Below are 18,688 nucleotides of genomic sequence, written 5' to 3'. Positions count from 1 at the left end.
TCAGCCCCAGAAGAGGAGGAGTCGGGGCGTCACCGGGGCCGACTCCGCGAAGACGCCGTGGATGACGGAAAGGTAAGGCCCTTTTCGCGTCCGTGTTCGCGCCCAATAGCTACACCTCCTATGGTGGCGCTATTGGGTACGAAACCGGCAGTGATCACACTGCGACGCTGCGATCGCTGCCGGCTAGCGTAGGCCCGCCCCCCATTTCGGCCCCCCGCCCCTCATTCCCTAAAGTATCACAGGCCTGCTATACTTTAGAAAATGAGGCCCTAAATGTTTTATATTTTGATCCCTTTGTAATAATTGGTCAGTTTAGGATTCAGACCCAAAAGATGCTTCCTTTCAAGCCCTCAACTAGCAAACAAAACTCATTCCATACTACAAGGCTATCAAGATGGTTGAGAGGAAGTAGTAGAAACAAAGATAAAATAAAAACAATAAAAATAACAGTTATAATAAATTATAAATAAACATTTTATTATATATTATAATTAGAGCACATAATTATAAACTGTACTTATGAGTTACTAAATTAAGATGACACTACAATATGTAATAGTGCATTAAACAAATTCATCCAAATTTTGTCAGTAAATAATATAAAAATAAGCATATTAAAAGAATAATTCAAAGCATATATGACTGTTGTACATGCTAAACTTAATCTTACATATTTACTCAGTTGCAGTTACTTGTTCATCTCTATAAAATGTTTTTTGGTTTAATGTAATAAGGGGCCAATTTATTAAATATACCTTAATGCTAAAGTAAGCATTATTTAATGCTGCATTATTGAAAACACTTTAACATGTTAGTCTTTAACACTCATATAGAGTTAACAGAGACTAACACAAATAATGAATTATGTTGCATGAATATTCTTTTAAAGCAGCTCATTACTATTAAAATGAGTTGACACAAATCATGCTAAGCATTTATTAATCCATTGGTATTATATTGACAAAAAATACTCTATTTAACATCTGATATACTAAGGACCTGATTTTCAAAAGCAATTACATGCTTAAGAATGGGTTTTACATGTATAAGTACACTTTACTCGTGTAAGTAGGCTTTCAAAAATTGCCATAATATATGCCATTGAATTGTCCAGATGGTTTACACACATAAGTGCACTTTGCACCATGAAAATGGCTTTTGAAAATTGCTACAATAGTACATTGCATTTACACGTGTAACCCCTTTGAAAATTCACCTGCGTATGCCTAATGCCATTTAGAACATGGGGCATTAAATTGGCAGATAATGGATGCATTATCATTCTTTATCACAAGTTAATGGACAACATTAATGTGGCTTAGTACACTGGCCCATAAACCAGCTGTAAAACTTTGTAGATCCTTCAGAAAAACTGTAATTTTTAGCTGTGTTCCTCTCAAAATCTGGCTGAAATCTGGTAGGAGAATCTCATATGAAGATGTCAACACTATCCCAAGGTAAGCAAGGTCATCCTTAAATTGACAGAAGTGAGCAGGAACCAGAGTGTAAAATACAAGATGATGATGATGATGATGATGATGAAACATGCTTTCCTTGTGGTATACTAGAAGTATACTCTTCTCCAATTTTTTTTTTCACAGAAGCTGGACCCAGAATATTTATTTACTTATTTACTTAGGATATTTCTTACCCACACCATCCTAAGCTTGGGGTAGGTTACAATGGAACAAACATAATAAAATAAAACCAATATATATATTCATACAAATACATCTTAGCACTGCACCAACATGCACATTCCTGTTAGTCAAATTCTTTATTGAATGCTTCCTTAAAAAAGAATTGTCTTGAATGCCTTCAAGCTTTAGTTTCTTTGATGTTTCATAGCTGGGCTATGAAACATCAAAGAAACTAAGCATTCCATGATATAGGGTCTGGAATGGATTGGAAAATGCTCTTTCATGTGCCTCTGTTAAATGTGCTTCTCGAGGGGATGGAACATCTACTCAGTTCTGGCTTGCAGACCATAGGGCCCATGAAGGAGCATAGATTCTGAGAGTGGTATTAATCCATGGTATTTTATTATTCATTAAAAGTTGTATTATAACCCAGCTACAATGTAAGTCAGAAGGAGTTTCACTCGTGTGGAGATTTGGGCAGCTTCCACTGTATACAGGCTCAAAGTTTGTTTTCTTGAGGCAGTATTGTAAGGCAAGAATTGACTTCTTGCCTTACCGTACAGCCATTAGTTACCCCCTCTACCATGCCACACCCATCCAGCTAGCATCTTCCTGTCCTGCAATGTATCCATAAGTACCTTCTTACCCGTCGGTCTCTACTTTCCACAGCACATTTCAATTGGCATCCTTTTGCTCTCAATTGGTACTTGCCTCCCCTGCCACATATCAATCACTCATCTACCTCACCATATACTAATCACGCTCCCATCCCATCATTTAATAGCTGGCAATATCTTGCCCTGCCAGGTCTCATTCAATATCCTTCTGCTCTACTATGTGTTAATCCGCTCTCTTATAATCTGTGTATGTACAGCAGTTTCTCATGCACCAAGATGTGTCCTATGTGCTCTGTTGTATCTGGTTTTAGACTCATTGACTCTCAGTGGTTCCAGGTAAGGAAAACTACAACGAATGAGAATATTGGATATCTTATTTATAACTATTAACAATGTTTGGAATGTCAAGATGCATCATAATCCATATCTAAAAAAGGCTATAAATAAAAACTGAAAGAACAACATCACTCTACTCTAATGTTTAAAGCATGAATTTATCAATAACACTGAGCATAAACTGATTTTGATGACCCAGGTTACTGTTCCTGGACTTAAAGTCTTGTAAAATAATAAACCCTTCATATATGCTCACTTATAAAATTAATGTACATTTTACAAACACAAACAAGTTGCAGAGTCATTCCAACAAACTGAAAAATTACAATGTGATTTATATTGTAGCTGACTTCCTGTTTAATTCCTTTACAGTTTCTTGGTAGATGCCAAAGTCTGAGTTCACGAAGAGGCTCTGGTAGACATGTCGCAATTTTCTAAAAAAGAAATGTAATTTTACAAAAAATACATTTACTTCTGTTAAGCATTTTGCAATAATTGCTGAATCATAAACTGTTCTATTTTATTTATTAAATAGTTGGGAGGAAAAGTAGAATTCATTTTTCCAGGAAATCTTTCTAACTCCAGAAGTCTTTGATTTTAGAAAATACAATTTAAATCTATAACAAAAATTTAACATAGAATTACCATGTTAATGTATAATTTTCTCAATCAGTCACTAATATTAGGCAAATATAAAGTAAAATCTTCATGTTTCTATGAACGATAAATTTATAGGTAAATATATAATAGGCAAAACATTATCTAGGACCCTCACTTTAATATTACCATACCAGATCTCATACCTCTAAAAGGGCTTTGAGATCTTCAGGATTTGTGAATATATAATGTTTTCCATCTACTTTTACGATACATCTGCATGAGGAAACTCACTCCAAGATGAGATTTGGGCAATGTTCTCTCAACCTAGCTTGATGGACTCTCTATCCAGTGAATGCAGGGTTTACAGTTACTGTTTACTAATGACTAAAGAGATATCCATAACTAATTTATAGCCTTACAATGCATGATAAATGAGAATCAAACCTGTATTTAATGCAAAAATATTAGGCTTTCTTTGTATAAATATATAAAGCAGAAAATCTACAGCAGTTCCATTTACTTAAATGGAGATGACAGCTTATTTTGCGTAGTTACCTATTGATGGCAAGGAGACCATCAGCTTTCTAATAACTGGTTAAATAGTAGACAGTAATTCCACAAAACATGGTGTCCAGTAATACGGCATAAATCTATGACTCGCACAAGGGTAAAACTGATTAATCACTTTGGATTAATGATAATGGACAGATTGATCAGATCTGAATGATTACATTCCTATTTATCTCCCCTTTTGTTTAGAACATAGAAACGTAAAATATGACGGAAGATAAGTATCATGATGCCTATTCAGTCTATCATAGACCCCGGTTGATCTCTGCTGTTACCCAGACGCTCTTTGCTTATTACATGCTTTCTTGAATTCCATTCCTTCTGCCTCCCTCCCCTTGCAGCTTTCTCATACCAAGACCTCTTGTGCAATATACCTTCGCTGTATTTAAATGTCTGTCATATTCATCCATCTCTCCTCTCCTGTTGGATACATTTATTTAGGTTCTTAAGGCTCATCTCATATGGATTTTGCTGCAAACTTAACCACTTCCATCCTTTCTATATTCTGTTGGAAGTACGGCCTCCAGACTGGACAAAATATTCTAGGTGCTCACGTAGAGGAGCATGCATCAGGTAAAGATTTCCTTATTTATAAAACTTTCGCTTTGGAAGTCCTTTACCCAAGGAAGTAGACAACACTTCCATAGTTAGTCATTAGTAGATGAGATGATACCAAAATCAAAGGACAACATTTGTAGGGGAATAAAGAGTATGTTTAAGCAAATAAACTATCCACATTTGATGTTTTTTCTTTTAATTGCAGAAGTTTAAAACCACCAGAGAAATATAGCACACATTTTTTTTACTTCATTCCTTGTAAAACAGAATCAATATTTACTAGAGATGTGAATCGGATCCAGTATTGGTTCGGATTCCGGTTCCGATTCACATCGTGAAATTTTTATCTTGCAGTCCGATCGGGTTTTTTTTTATCAGCTGCGCCCGAGCCAATAACCAAAAAATACAGCCGACTCTTTAAAATGAGTTTGTTAGTTTCCCCCCACCCTCCGGACCCCCCCCCCAAAATTTTTAAATACCTGGTGGTCCAGCGGGGGTCCCAAGAGCATTCTCCCACGCTCGGGCCGTCGGCTGCCAGCAAACAAAATGGCGCCGATGGCTCTTTGCCCTTAGCATGTGACAGGGTATCCATGCCATTGGCCGGTCCCTGTCACATGGTAGGAGCAATGGACAGCCAGCGCCATCTTTAAAAATGGCACGGGCCATCCAGTGTACCTACCATGTGACAGGGGCTGACCAATGGTCACATGGTAAGAGCAAAGGGCCATCGGCGCCATTTTGATTAGTGGCAGCCGACAGCCCGAGCGCGGGAGAATGCTCCCGGGACCCCCGCTGGACCACCAGGTATTTAAAATGTTTTGGGGGGGTCCGGAGGGTGGGGGGATACTAATAAACTCATTTTAAAGGGTCAGGTTGTGTTTTTAGGTTGTGTCCTTTCTTCCCGCCCCACCCCCCATAACGATAAGAAAACCTACTAAATTAATCGTGGGGTTTCCTATCGCTATCGGGGACCCCCCGATATCTGAAAATATTGAAAATATTGGACGATATTTTCAATTGTCAGATAAACGATTCACATCCCTAATATTTACTTGTCAATGTATGTGTACTTACTTTTTTTCTGAAATATATTGTTAAATGTTTTCGGCATTGGATCAGTTGAGGAATTCTGTGAGGTATTCTGTAAGTGACAAAAACAGAAAGTTGCAACACCTGTATTAATCATTTTGAGGTCATTTATTTATTTATTGGCTTTCTTATACCGATATTCGAGGGTACATCATATCGGTTTACATAAAACTGAAGAGAAAATACAATATAACAGGGGTCAGGGAAAGGGGAGCAGCGAGGAATCAAAATGCACTATGGGGGAGGGTGAAAAAAGGACAGGAAGTAACTAACAAATGAACAGAACGTTGCGGTGAAAGAGCAAAGGTAGTTGAACTAATAATGCGCATAATATACAAATTTACAATAAATGTAATAAGCACTGCTATATACAAGGTAGCACTATGTACAAACTATCAGAGGAAACAATAATAACATGGCGGGGTGACAGTGGGGAGGGGGGATGAAGGCAGACATGAATTATATCAAGTTGTACAAATGAAACAAAGTAACATGGTCAAGGCAAACGGGCAGGGAGGGGAGGGAGAGCAAAGGGCATCAAAGAGAAGGGGGGGGGGAGAAAAGAATGGGCAGGTAGGGACTAAGAGGGGTCTAAGTCCGGGTATGCTTGTTTAAAGAGCCATGTCTTTAGCCCTTTTTTGAATTTTTGGGTGCAGGCTTCCAATCAGAGCTCTGGGGGCATAGTGTTCCAGAGAGTGGGGCCTGCGATGGAGATGGCTCGCTCCCTAGTAGAGGTGAGGTGTGCAATTTTAAGTGTGGGGGTGTAGAGAGTTGCTTTGTGAGCTGTTCTAGTCGGACGGTTGGAGGGGCGAAAGCGTGGGGCATCATCAAGCCAGGTGAGATTGTGGTTGTAGAGGGATTTGTGAATGATCGTGAGGGTTTTATGTATAATGCAGGCAGAGATGGGGAGCCAATGCAGTTCCTTAAGGATGGGGGTGATGTGGTCAGCTTTAAGGGTATTAGTTAGGATTCTGGCCATTGTGTTCTGCAACATTTTTAGGGATTTATTAATAGAGTAGGGGAGGCCTAGGGGTAAAGAATTGCAGTAATCCATTTTAGTAAGAAGCGTCGCTTGTAAGACTGTACGGAAGTCTTGGGCATGGATCAGGGGTTTAAGCTTTTTGAGTATGTCGAGCTTGAAGAAGCCTTCATTTAGGGTTGTGTTAATATGCTTTTTAAAGTTTAATTGGTTGTCTATGGTGATAACCAAGATCTCGTGCACAGACTGGGAAGGAATCTGCGGGGATGGAGGGGTCGCAGAGAGTGAGCTGTGAGTGGTTGTGGTGGCTAGAGATGAGGAGTTCAGTTTTTTAGGTGTTTAGAGCCAAGTGGAAGTTGGTGAGGAGAGTATTTATGGAGGTAAGGCAGTTTTCCCAAAACTTAAGAGATTTGGGGATGGATTCTTGAATAGGGATGAGGATTTGGACATCGTAGGCATAGAGGAAAAACTTGAGGCTGAGGTTGGAGAGGAGCTGACAGAGGGGCAATAGGTAAATGTTAAAGAGGGTTGAGGATAAAGAGGATCCCTGGGGGACACCTTGATTAAGGGGGATGTGGGCAGATTCAGAGTTTGCCATTTTTACAGTGTAGACTCTGTTATTCAGATAGGAGGTAAACCAAAGTAAGGCAGAGCCTGTAATGCCAATTTCAGATAAGCAAGAATGGAGGATCTTGTGGCTAATGGTATCGAAGGCAGAAGAGATATCAAGGAGGGCAAGAATAAAGGATTGCCCATGGTCCATGCCTTTGTGTATGGTGTCAGTTAAGGAGAGTAAGAGGCTCTCTGTATTGAGTGACTTACGGAAGCCGAATTGGGATGGGTGTAATATGCCATTGTCCTCCAGGTATTCAGAGAGCTGAAAGTTGACGACCTTTTCCATAATTTTAGCTAATGCTGCTAATGGCCAGGGAAAGGTAGTGGCTTTCCCCACATCTACATAGTTAATAACAGTTTATGGACTTCTCCTCCAGGAACCTACCTTAAACTCATCCTCCGGCAATGAATTTCAGAGCTTATATGTTGCGCGAAAAAATAATTTTGTTTTATATGTGCTACATATTAATTTCATGGAGTTTCCCCTAATTTTTAAATTTTTTGAAAGAGAAAATAACCGATTCACATTTATCCATTCTAGTCCTCTAATGATTTTGTAGACCTCTATCATATTCCCCCTTAGCCATCTCTTCTCCAAGTTGAGCAGCCCTAAATTCTTTAGCTTTACCTCATATGGGAACCATTCCATCACCTTTATCATTTTGGTCACCATTCTCTGTACCTTTCCCACTTCAACTATATCCTTTTTGAGATGTGGTGACCAGAATTGCAGACAGTAATCACATGCAGTCTCACTATATAACAATACAGATATATTATTTATTTATTTATTTATTTATTTATTTGAAATTACTTAATTGCTTTATTGATAATATTTCCCAAACAATTTACAACATAAGAACATAAGAAAATACCATACTGGGTCAGACCAAGGGTCCATCAAGCCCAGCATCCTGTTTCCAACAGTGGCCAATCCAGGCCATAAGAACCTGGCAAGTACCCAAAAACTAAGTCTATTCCATGTAACCATTGCTAATGGCAGTGGCTATTCTCTAAGTGAACTTAATAGCAGGTAATGGACTTCTCCTCCAATAACTTATCCAATCCTTTTTTAAACACAGCTATACTAACTGCACTAACCACATTCTCTGGCAACAAATTCCAGAGTTTAATTGTACGTTGAGTAAAAAAGAACTTTCTCCGATTAGTTTTAAATGTGCCCCATGCTAACTTTATGGAGTGCCCCCTAGTCTTTCTACTATCCGAAAGAGTAAATAACCAATTAACATACATCATTAAATGGCATCATAAAATAATACAGGAATCATAAAACTGCTCCCAGGGGGCCTGCAAGCAACCTCTTCAAATTCTATGACTTAGGTATTAAAAAGCCCTTGTTATAAGCAATGTTTTTCATTTCTTGCAAAATCTCAGTATTCCCTTTGTCTCCTTCAGATCTTGTGCGACGATTCTGCATGCCTGGGACAATTGTAGAGAAAGGCCTTTGCATTGGTGAACTGTAGAATGTGTTTCTTTACAGATTGTAAATTCCTACTTGCCTCATACCATTTTAGTTTCCCTCGCAAATGAGGGGGAGAAGGCTCACACAACATCTTGAATTCAAGTAATAATACTTTAAATTTGCAATGCATATTCACAGGCAACCAGTGCAAACCCAATAACAAAGGCTTAGCATTATGACATTTTCCGATTTATTCTCCATTCCTTTCCTAATAATTCCTAACATTCTGTTTGCTTTTTTGAGCCAAGAATTTCAAAGTATTGTCCACGATGAGGCCCAGATCCTTTTCCTGGGTGATAACTCCTAATATGGAATCTAACATCATGTAATTTCAGTGTGGGTTCATTTTCCCCATGAGTATCATTTTGCATTTGTCCACATTAAATTGCATCTGCCATTTAGATGCCTAGTCTGCAGTCTCTAAGTCTTGCAAAGTCCTCCTGAAATTTCTTATAATCTGCTTGTGTTTTAGCAACTCGGAATGATTTTGTGTCATCTGCATATCTGTGTCATCTGCAATTGGTTCAGGAACCAACAAGAAAGGGAGCTATTTTAGATTTAATTCTTAGTGGAACACAGGCTTTGGTGAGAGAGGTAACGGTGGTGGGACCACTTGGCTATGTGATCATAACATGATCAAATTTAAACTAATAATTAACTGGAAGGGGGACAATAGGTAAATCTGCAGCTCTAACACTAAACTTTCAAAAGGGAAACTTTGATAAAATGAGGAAAATAGTTAGAAAAAAACTGAAAGATGCAGCTGCAAAGGTTAAAAGTGTTCAACAGGCATGGACATTGTTTAAAAATACAATCCTAGAGGCGCAGTCCTTATGCATTCCACACATTAAGAAAGGTGGAAGGAAAGAAAAATGATTACCATCATGGTTAAATGGTGAGGTGAAAGAGGCTATTTTAACCAAAAAAACATCTTTCAAAAACTGGAAAAAGGATCCATCTGAAGAAAATAGGATAAAACATAAGCATTGTCAAGTTAAGTGTAAAACATTGATAAGACAGGCGAAGATAGAATTTGAAATGAAGTTGGCCATAGAGGCAAAAACTCATAATAAAAACTTTTTAAAATATATCCGAAGCAAGAAACCTGTGAGGGAGGCGGTTAGACCATTAGATGACCGAGGAGATAAAGGGGCTCTTAGGGAAGATAAGGCCATTGGAGAAAGACTAAATCATTCTTTGCTTCCGTGTTTACTAATGAGGATGATGGGGAGATATCAGTTCCAGAGATGGTTTTCAGGGGTGATGAGTCAGACGAACTGAATGAAATCACTGTGAACCTGGAAGATGTAGTAGGCCAGATTGACAAACTAAAGAGTAGCAAATCACTGGGACTGGATGGTATGCATCCTAGGGTACTGAAGGAACTCAAAAATGAAATTTCTGATCTATTAGTTAAAATGTGTAACCTATCATTAAAATCATCCATTGTACCTGAAGACTGGAGGGTGGCCAATGTAACCCCAATATTTAAAAAAGGCTCCAGGGGCGATCCTGGTAACTATAGACCAGTGAGCCTGTGTTGCATCTGTCGCTGCTCGATACCCTCACTCCGCCCTCTTTACCTCTGTGGCGACTCCCTCCGGGTCTGATGGACGGTTGGCTGCCACAGCGTCTCCATGCTGTCTCCCTCCAGCGTCCCCGGACCGGCTCGATATTGCAGATCCGTCATGGTTGCCTGAAGACCTAGGGCGCCGCATGCTCTAACTGAAGTACCAGCAAGGGCGTGAACCTCAGGGGCGTCCCCCTGAGATGACGTCATCCGCTTCCAATATTTAAAGGTCTCTATTTCCACTATTGAGTTGAGTTAGCAAGGAGTGGAGAAGATACGGATACAGATCCATCTACAATTCCTCCAAGCTACTCTGCCTCCTCGGACTTACCAGAGGTACCCGCTCCTCGGGGGCCTCGCTCTCTCTTTACCTTTCAGATTACAGATAGGAACCGGTACTTGCTCCTCGAGGGCCCATGTTTCTGGAAACTCTGAAGATTCTCTACTGCCTGGAAGATATTGCTACTACAAACAATTGTGAGTTACCATCGCTCTCTCAGAGCTTTCCCTGGAACCAGGTACTCGCTCCTCGAGGGCCTAAACCTTTCCAGCTCCTGAGCTTCCTTGAGATCTTATGTGAGTTTTGTCATCTAGTTTTGTTCTTGAACCTTGTCTACTCTGCCTACTCATGTTCTACAGTTTCTCAACAGCTCAGCAATCCTGGATCGCTGTTCCAGTACCTGAGGGACTACAGCCCTGCCGGGCATAACAGCTCCCAACTGCCACCTCTGGTGATTTCTAAAACCCTGTTTAATAAAAGAACTATGTGTGTCTCTCTCCATACTAAAGCCTAGCCGGTGGTCCCTCTCGGGATACCCTCCCGAGGGCATGGTCATCTGCCACAGGCCCAGGATCCACCCACAACTATATCTAATCCTACAGATTGCTACGCCGCAGTTTACTAGTACAGATTTCCATCTGCTTGCTCCTCCCATCGGCATAACAGATTATAACAGATTGATAACTCCTCCTTCTTAGGAGCTCATTATTAACATATCACAACAGTTGCTAACTCCTTGCAACAGATATACATCAGATTGCTAACTCCGCCTACGGAGTATAAGAGATTGCTAACTCCGCCTACGGAGTCTAACAGCCTGACTTGTGCCAGGAAAATAGTGGAAACTATTCTCAAGATCAAAATCGTAGAGCATATAGAAAGACATGGTTTAATGGAACACAGTCAACATGGATTTACCCAAGGGAAGACTTGCCTAACAAATCTGCTTCATTTTTTTGAAGGGGTTAATAAACATGTGGATAAAGGTGAACCAGTAGATGTAGTGTATTTGGATTTTCAGAAGGTGATTGACAAAGTCCCTCATGAGAGGCTTCTAAGAAAACTAAAAAGTCATGGGATAGGAGGTGATGTCCTTTTGTGGATTACAAACTGGTTAAAAGACAGGAAACAGAGAGTAAGATTAAATGGTCACTTTTCTCAGTGGAAAAGGGTAAACAGTGAAGTGCCTCAGGGATCTGTACTTGGACCAGTGCTTTTCAATATATATATATAAATGATTTGGAAAGGAATACGATGAGTGAGGTTACCAAATTTGCGGATGATACAAAATTACTCAGAGTAGTTAAATCACAAGCGGATTGTGATACATTTCCGGAGGACCTTGCAAGACTGGAAGATTGGGCATCCAAATGGCAGATGAAATTTAATGTGGACAAGTGCAAGATGTTGCATATAGGGAAAAACAACCCTTGCTGTAGTTACACGATGTTAGGTTCCATATTAGGATCTACCACCCAGGAAAAAGATCTAGGCATCATAGTGGATAATACTTTAAAATCGTCGGCTCAGTATGCTGCAGCAGTCAAAAAAGGAAACAGAATGTTTGGAATTATTATGAAGGGAATGGTTAATAAAACGGAAAATGTCATAATGCCTCTAAATCTCTTCATGGTGAGACCGCACCTTGAATTCTGTGTACAATTCTGGTCGCTGCATCTCAAAAAAGATATAGTTGCGATGGAGAATGTACAGAGAAGGGCAGCCAAATGATAAAGTGGATGGAACAGCTCCCTATGAGGAAAGGCTGAAGAGGTTAGGGCTGTTCAGTTTGGAGAAGAGACGGCTGAGGGGGGATATGATAGAGGTCTTTAATATCATGAGAGGTCATGAACGAGTAGATGTGAATCAGTTATTTACACTTTCAAATAATAGAAGGACAAGGGGGCTTTCCATGAAGTTAGCAAGTAGCACATTTAAGACTAATCAGAGAAAATTATTTTTCTCTCAATGCACAATAAAGCTCTGGAATTTGTTGCCAGAGGATGTGGTTAGTGCAGTTAGTGTAGCTGAGTTCAAAAAAGGTTTGGAGAAATTCTTGGAGAAGTTCATTAACTGCTATTAATCAAGTTTACTTAGGGAATAGCCACTGCATCAGTAGCATGGGATCTTCTTAGTGTTTGGGTACTTGCCAGGTTCTTGTGGCTGGTTTGACCTCTGTTAGAAATAGGATGCTGGGCTTGATGGGCCCTTGGTCTGACCCAGCATGGCAATTTCTTATGTTCTTATGATCACCTCACTCATCATAACGTTTTTAAGATCAATTATAAATATATTAAAAATCACCAGTCCAAATACAGATCACTGAGGCAATTGACTGTTTACCTTTCACTACTGAGAAAACTGGACATTTAGTCCTATTCTCTATTTCCTATCTTTTAACCAGTTTGCAATCCACAAAAGGACATCTCCTCCTTCCCCATGACTTTTTATTTTTCTCAGGAGTCTCTCATGGGGGACTTTGTCAAACACCTTCTGAAAATCCAAATGCAATGTGTCCATTAGCTCACCATTATTCACATGCTTTATAGCCCATTCAAAAAATGTGGCAAATTGGTGAAGCAAGACTTCCCTTGTGTAAATCCATGCTGGCTGTGTCCCATTAAACCATTCCTTCTATGTGTTCTGTGATTTTTTTTCTTTAGAATAGTTCTACATAAGAAGATAAGATTTGCCATACTGGGTCAGACCAAAGGGTAAATAGATTCCACGCTATTTATCCCAGGGATAAGTAGTGGATTTTTGTAATTCAAATTTAATATTGGTTTAATATTGGTTTAATATTGGCTTTTCTTCCAGGAACTTGTCCAAACTTTTTTAAACGCAGCTATACTAACAGCTTTCAGCACATTCTTTGGCAACAAATTCCAAAGCTTAATCATGCATTGAGTAAAAAAAAATATGTTGTCATTAGTTTTAAATGTACCCATTAGTAACTTCATTGTGTGTCCCCTAGTCTTTGTACTTTTTGAAAGAGTAAATAATCAATTCAAGTTTACTCATTCCTCTCCACAAATTATTTTAAGGACCTCTATCGTATCTCCCCTCAGCCGCCTCTTTTCAAAGCTGAAGAGTCCTAACCTCTTTCTCCTGTCCTCATAGAAGAATCATTCCATCCCCTTTATCATTTTGATCACCCTTTTCTATACCTTGCACACAATATACTCAAGATGAGGTTGCACCAGGGAGTGGTACAGAAACATTATGATATTCCCTATTTTATTCTCCATTCCTTTCCTAACATTCTGTTTGCTTTCTTGCCCCTACTGCTGCACACTGAACAGAAGATTTCAATGTGTCATCAAAGATGATGCCTAGATCCTTTTCCTGAATGGTGACTCCTAATGTGGAACCTTCTATTGTGCAGCTATAATTTGATTTACTCTTCCCTAAAACCCAGATTTTAAAAGGGCCACGCGCACAAATATCTGCAGTTATGCGCGAGGCAGGGCCCTGCACGCGCTGCTTGCATTTTCAACAGGAACCCGGCCACATGCATAACTGCCAATATGCACCCAAGTCCCAGGCCAGGCCGAGGTGTGGGCAGGGAAGGGCAGGATGGAGGCCAGCTGGGATAGCGGCCATTAGCCGCTGTTCCAGGGACGTGCATGCAGGCAGCTGGCCAGCGCACACAAGTTGCTTCTGCTCCAACAGAGCAGTAAGTAAAAAATTAAAAAAAATCTTTTATATAGGTGGGGGTAGGAGTGAAGAGGGGAAAGGGGAAAGGGAAGAAAGGTTAGGCAGGGAAGTAGGGAAGTTCCCTCCCAGTCCGTTCTCTAATTGGAGCAGAATGGGAGGGAACTGGGGGAGGCCCAATTGTATCGCCATGCATAATTTGCTAAAATTCACTCCCCCCGCACACGTCGCCACAAATGTGCCTGGCCCACGGATATTATAACATGCTCACACCGGCGAGTGCATGTGATAGGATCCGTGCATCCATGTGCATGCACCGGGATCTGAGTACACGTGGACGCACACGTGCAACTTTTAAAACCTACCCCTAAGTGCATCACTGTACACTTGTCCACATTAAATTTAATTTACCATTTGCATGCCCAATCTCCCATTTTTGCAAGTTCCTCTTGCAATTTCACATAATCTTCTTGAAATTTAACAGCTTTGAATAATTTGTGTTATTGGCAAATTTGTTCACCTCACTTGATCCCATTTTAGGTCATTTATATTAGAAAGCATGCCCCAGGAACAGATTCCTGGGGCAAGTCACTATTTACCTTTCGCCACTGAAAAAATTTACCCTTTAGCCCTACTCTTTGTTTTCTATCTTTTAACCAGTTCACAAACCACAATAGTGTACTGCTCCTTTATTAACCATTGATTTTACCCGGCACTGAAGTTAGGTTCACTATAGTTTCCCAGATCACGCCTTGAACACTTTTGAAAAATAATCTTCACCCTCCAGTCTTCAGGTACAATAGACACTTTTAATGATAGGTTGCAAATTACTAATAATAAATCTGCAATTTCCTTTCTGAATTCCTTTAGAACTCTGGGATGCAAACCATCTGGTCCAGATGATTTGCTATTTTTCAGTTTGTCAGTCTCCCTATTACATCATCCAGATTCACCATAATTTCTTTCAGTTCTTCTGAATTATCACTATTAAATACCATTTCTGGCATGGGTATCTCCTCAACATCCTTTTCAGTAATACCAAAGCAAAGAAATCATTTAGTCTTTTTGCTATGGCCTTGTCTTCCCTAAGTACCCTTTTAACCCCTCAATCATCTTACGATCAAACTGACTCCTTCACAGGCTTCCTGCTTTGGATATATTTTTAAAAGGTTTTATTATGAGTTTTTGCCTCTACAGCTAGCTTCCTTTCAAATTTTCTTTTTGCCTGCCTTACAATGTTTATATCTAACTTGCAAATGCTTATTCTGTTTTCCTATTTTCTTCAGTGGGATCCTTTTACTGGTTTTGGAAAGAAAATCTTTTGGCTAAAATAGCCTCTTTCACTGTTGCATTACGCAGCTCGCAGAGGCCTCCCACAAGCCGTGCTACTCACCCCCAATGCTGGGTCTCACTATTCTCCTCCATGTAGCAGGACACAGCCGTGACTGCTGCATCATCATGGCCCTCCATAGATGCATGTGTGCCCAATGGTGAGTTAAGGCCATGGTACCCAAGGAAGTCATCAACAGCTTGGGTCCTATATATAAGAGCTTCCCAGACATCCTTTCCTCACCTCTGTAGCAAGCCTTCCTACAACTCATAGTGCGTATTGTTTCCTGCTTCATCTGCCTTGCCTCTACCTGCCTCATCCATCCAGCCTGAACCTGCTTTGTCTGCCCTGCCTGTACCTGCCTTGTCCATCCAGCCTGAACCTGCTTCATCTGCCCAGCCTGTTCCTGCCTTCTCCATCCAGCTTGAACCTGCCTCATCTGCCCAGCCTGACCATTCCTTGCAGCCCAGCCTGTTCCCCTTCCGGTCCTGCTCTTCACCTGCTTACCCCTTGGACAGATATTTGGTTTTGACCCTTGCCTGGACATCTGGTTTTGCCTGTCTGCTGCCTAGCTCAGCCTTTGCTTGGCCCTGGACTCCGCTACTTTGCCTACATCCAGAGACCCTCACCCAGGTCCTGCAGGCCCCAGCACTCAAAGGCTCAACCTGAGGGGAATGAGGGCTGGTAAAGGTGAAACCTCTACTTGGTCTCTGCCTCCTCAGGGTCCACCTCCTGACAGTGAGAACCTGCGAGGCTCCTCCCCACAGGTAGAGTCAATCTTGATCCAGTCTAAGGGACCAAAGACACAACATTCACCTCACCTTTTAACCATGCCAGCAGTTGTTTGGCTTCCTTCCACTTTTTCTAATGCATGGAATACATCTGGTCTGTGCTTCCAAGATGGCATTTTTAAATGATGTCTATGCCTGATGTAAATTCTTAAGCTTTGTAGCTGCATCTTTCTTTTTTTATCTATTTTCCTCATTTTATCAAAGTCTCCCTTTTGAAAATTAAATGCTAGAGTAGTAGATTTACTTAATGTTTTCCCTCCGGTCATTAAGTCAAATTAGATCACATTATGATCACTGTTGCCAAGTGGCCCCACTACCATTATGTCTTGCACCAAATCATGCATTCCACTAATTACATCTAAAATGGCTCACTCTCTCATCGGTTCCCAGACCAGCTGCTCCTATAGCATCTATAAACTTTACCTCTCTAGCATGTCCTGATGTGACATTTACCCAATCAATATTGGGATAATTGAAATCTTTTCTGTGCTTTCAAATTTGTTAGCTTCCCTAATTTCTGTTAGCATTTTATTGTCCGTATGTTCATTTTAGCCAGGTGGACAGAGAGATACCCTCACTGCTATACTCTTCCCCATCACACATGAAATTTCCACCCATAAAGATACTACGGTGCATTTAGTCTCCTGCAGGATCTTTATTCTGTTAGACTCTATGCCATCTCTAACATAAAGCTTCACCCACCCTCCACCGACCAAGTTGATCCACCCTATCGTTGCTCCCTGCTTTCCCTGGTTCTCAGCTCACTACTCAAATCACTAGGCCACTATCTCACTTTTCATTAAGGCTGGCATACTACATTTCATGAGCAAACTCAGAAGGATTCTTGTGAATCTCTGCAGCATGTGCTGAAATATGGTGATATTTTTTCTTTCAAAAGATTTTTGTAAACATTGTTTCTCAGATATGAATTAGAACAAGAGTGATATGTACTATCCTCTGCAGTGGACTGAATCCCAAGGATACTTGTGAATAAGACACATGGCTGGGAGGTAATATAGTGCCTTTTCATACTATGCTCTTCAGTCTATTTGCCTATATCTGGACTGAAAATGAAGCCCTGTTAAACAAAGATTAATTATCTAACAGATTTTTTTTTTACTGCTATCACAAAAAAGATGATATAATTAAAAGCTGCAACAGGATAAAGCAGTTGAGGGATGTCAGAGAGGTATTAGAGTATAAATCCATTGAAGATCTCTTCTTTAGTGATATATACAATGAAACTGAAGGGTGAGTTCTTTGTATTTTAAAAAATCAATTAGTAGATCTAAATATTTTTAGAAAAGCATCACCTTTGTTTGTTGTGATGACCATCTGGAAAAAGAGAACTTGTATAGTAATGCTTCCAGCACCTACATTTACAAGACAGAGATAAAAAGAGGAATTGTAAATAATCTATGCGCAAACATATCTTTGAATTATCCACTACTATAGAAACAAAAATACATACCTTACTGTCCCAAAGAGTTCCACATAACAAAATAAAAAATCCCTGAAAAAGAAGAGTAAACATTTAAATATATATTTTGATATTAAGGTAAATTCTCTTTAAGTTTTAGTTACAAAGCATTTGGGCCATATTCCTTAGAATATCAGAATAAAAATGATTGTCTGGTTTTACAGAAGTTAATGAAGTCGTGGTTATACTGTATATGCTGGCTTCTGGAAGCAATTAATTTAAGAGGAAAGAGTTGGTATTAATATTTGACTTCCTTTGAGGGGATGAAGTTGGGAAAAAAAAATGAGGCCATTATTCAAAAACATGTAGAATGGATAATTTATCTAGCTAGATTTAGCCAGATAAGTTATCCAGGATATTCAGCAGGATAAACTTTGCACTGAACATCCCTGATTAAAGTTATCTGGTTATCTTTATCCAAATAACTTCTCATTTAACCGGCTATCTTTTGAATATCACAAGTTAGGTATAAAGTTATCTGGCCTCCTGATGGCCTGAGAAAAAAAAATTGATGTGCAGGCCTGGAGGCCTGAATCCATGCCTCCTCCCCCACTCATTAGTTCAAACAAGGAGCCTGCCATCCCCAGCTCTTCCTCATCCCCAAACCCCGTCAGGTATTTAAAAAACAATATGTTTAACCACCACCTTCCCCCAAATGCTGCCCTAATGCTAGTAACAATTTGTCTTTAAAAGCAGTCCTATTCTTGCCTTTCCTACCCCCACCACACCCCTCCACTCCACTATCCCAACCCTAGCCCTTTCAGCCTGCTGGTACCTTACAATTGTAAGATCTTCAGTCCAGATCACGGTAGTGGCCTATCGCAACATGGGCTTGACGTTTCTAAGATTGTTAAAGGACCTAGGCTAGAAGCACTAGGCCTGAAACACAGTGGGCTGCTATCACAATCTAGGATGAAGATCTTATAGTTTTAAGGTACCGGCAGGATGGAAGGGTTAAGGTTCAGTTGGATGTGAAGGAAAAGGTTAGAGCTTCTTTTAGAGGCAAATCAGAACTGGAAAAAGGGTGCGACAGCTAAGATGTTCATTGTTTTTTTAATACCTTGAGGGGGTTTGTGCAGGGACTGCTATTAGGGAT

The 18,688-nt window shown here is 40.1% G+C and overlaps 1 protein-coding gene across 1 annotated transcript in view; it reads right to left on the bottom strand.

Moving 5' to 3' along the window:
• Positions 1–502: 502 nt before the first annotated feature.
• Positions 503–18,688, bottom strand: part of LOC115088099 (adhesion G-protein coupled receptor F1-like) — a 206,144-nt gene continuing 187,958 nt past the window's right edge. Inside the window, exons 12-15 of the mRNA XM_029596054.1 lie at positions 17,584–17,625; positions 17,426–17,485; positions 5,396–5,462; positions 503–3,027 (exon numbers count right to left, since the gene is read on the bottom strand). Of these exons, the coding sequence (XP_029451914.1) occupies positions 2,993–3,027; positions 5,396–5,462; positions 17,426–17,485; positions 17,584–17,625 (204 nt within the window). The 3' untranslated portion in view covers positions 503–2,992. The remainder of the gene's footprint in view (positions 3,028–5,395; positions 5,463–17,425; positions 17,486–17,583; positions 17,626–18,688) is intronic.

The sequence above is a fragment of the Rhinatrema bivittatum genome, chromosome 3 (genome assembly GCF_901001135.1).
Source record: "Rhinatrema bivittatum chromosome 3, aRhiBiv1.1, whole genome shotgun sequence".
NCBI classification, from domain to species: Eukaryota; Metazoa; Chordata; class Amphibia; order Gymnophiona; family Rhinatrematidae; genus Rhinatrema; species Rhinatrema bivittatum.
The sequence above is the reverse complement of the archived record's forward strand: the minus strand, read 5'-3'. Positions and strand labels throughout refer to the sequence as shown.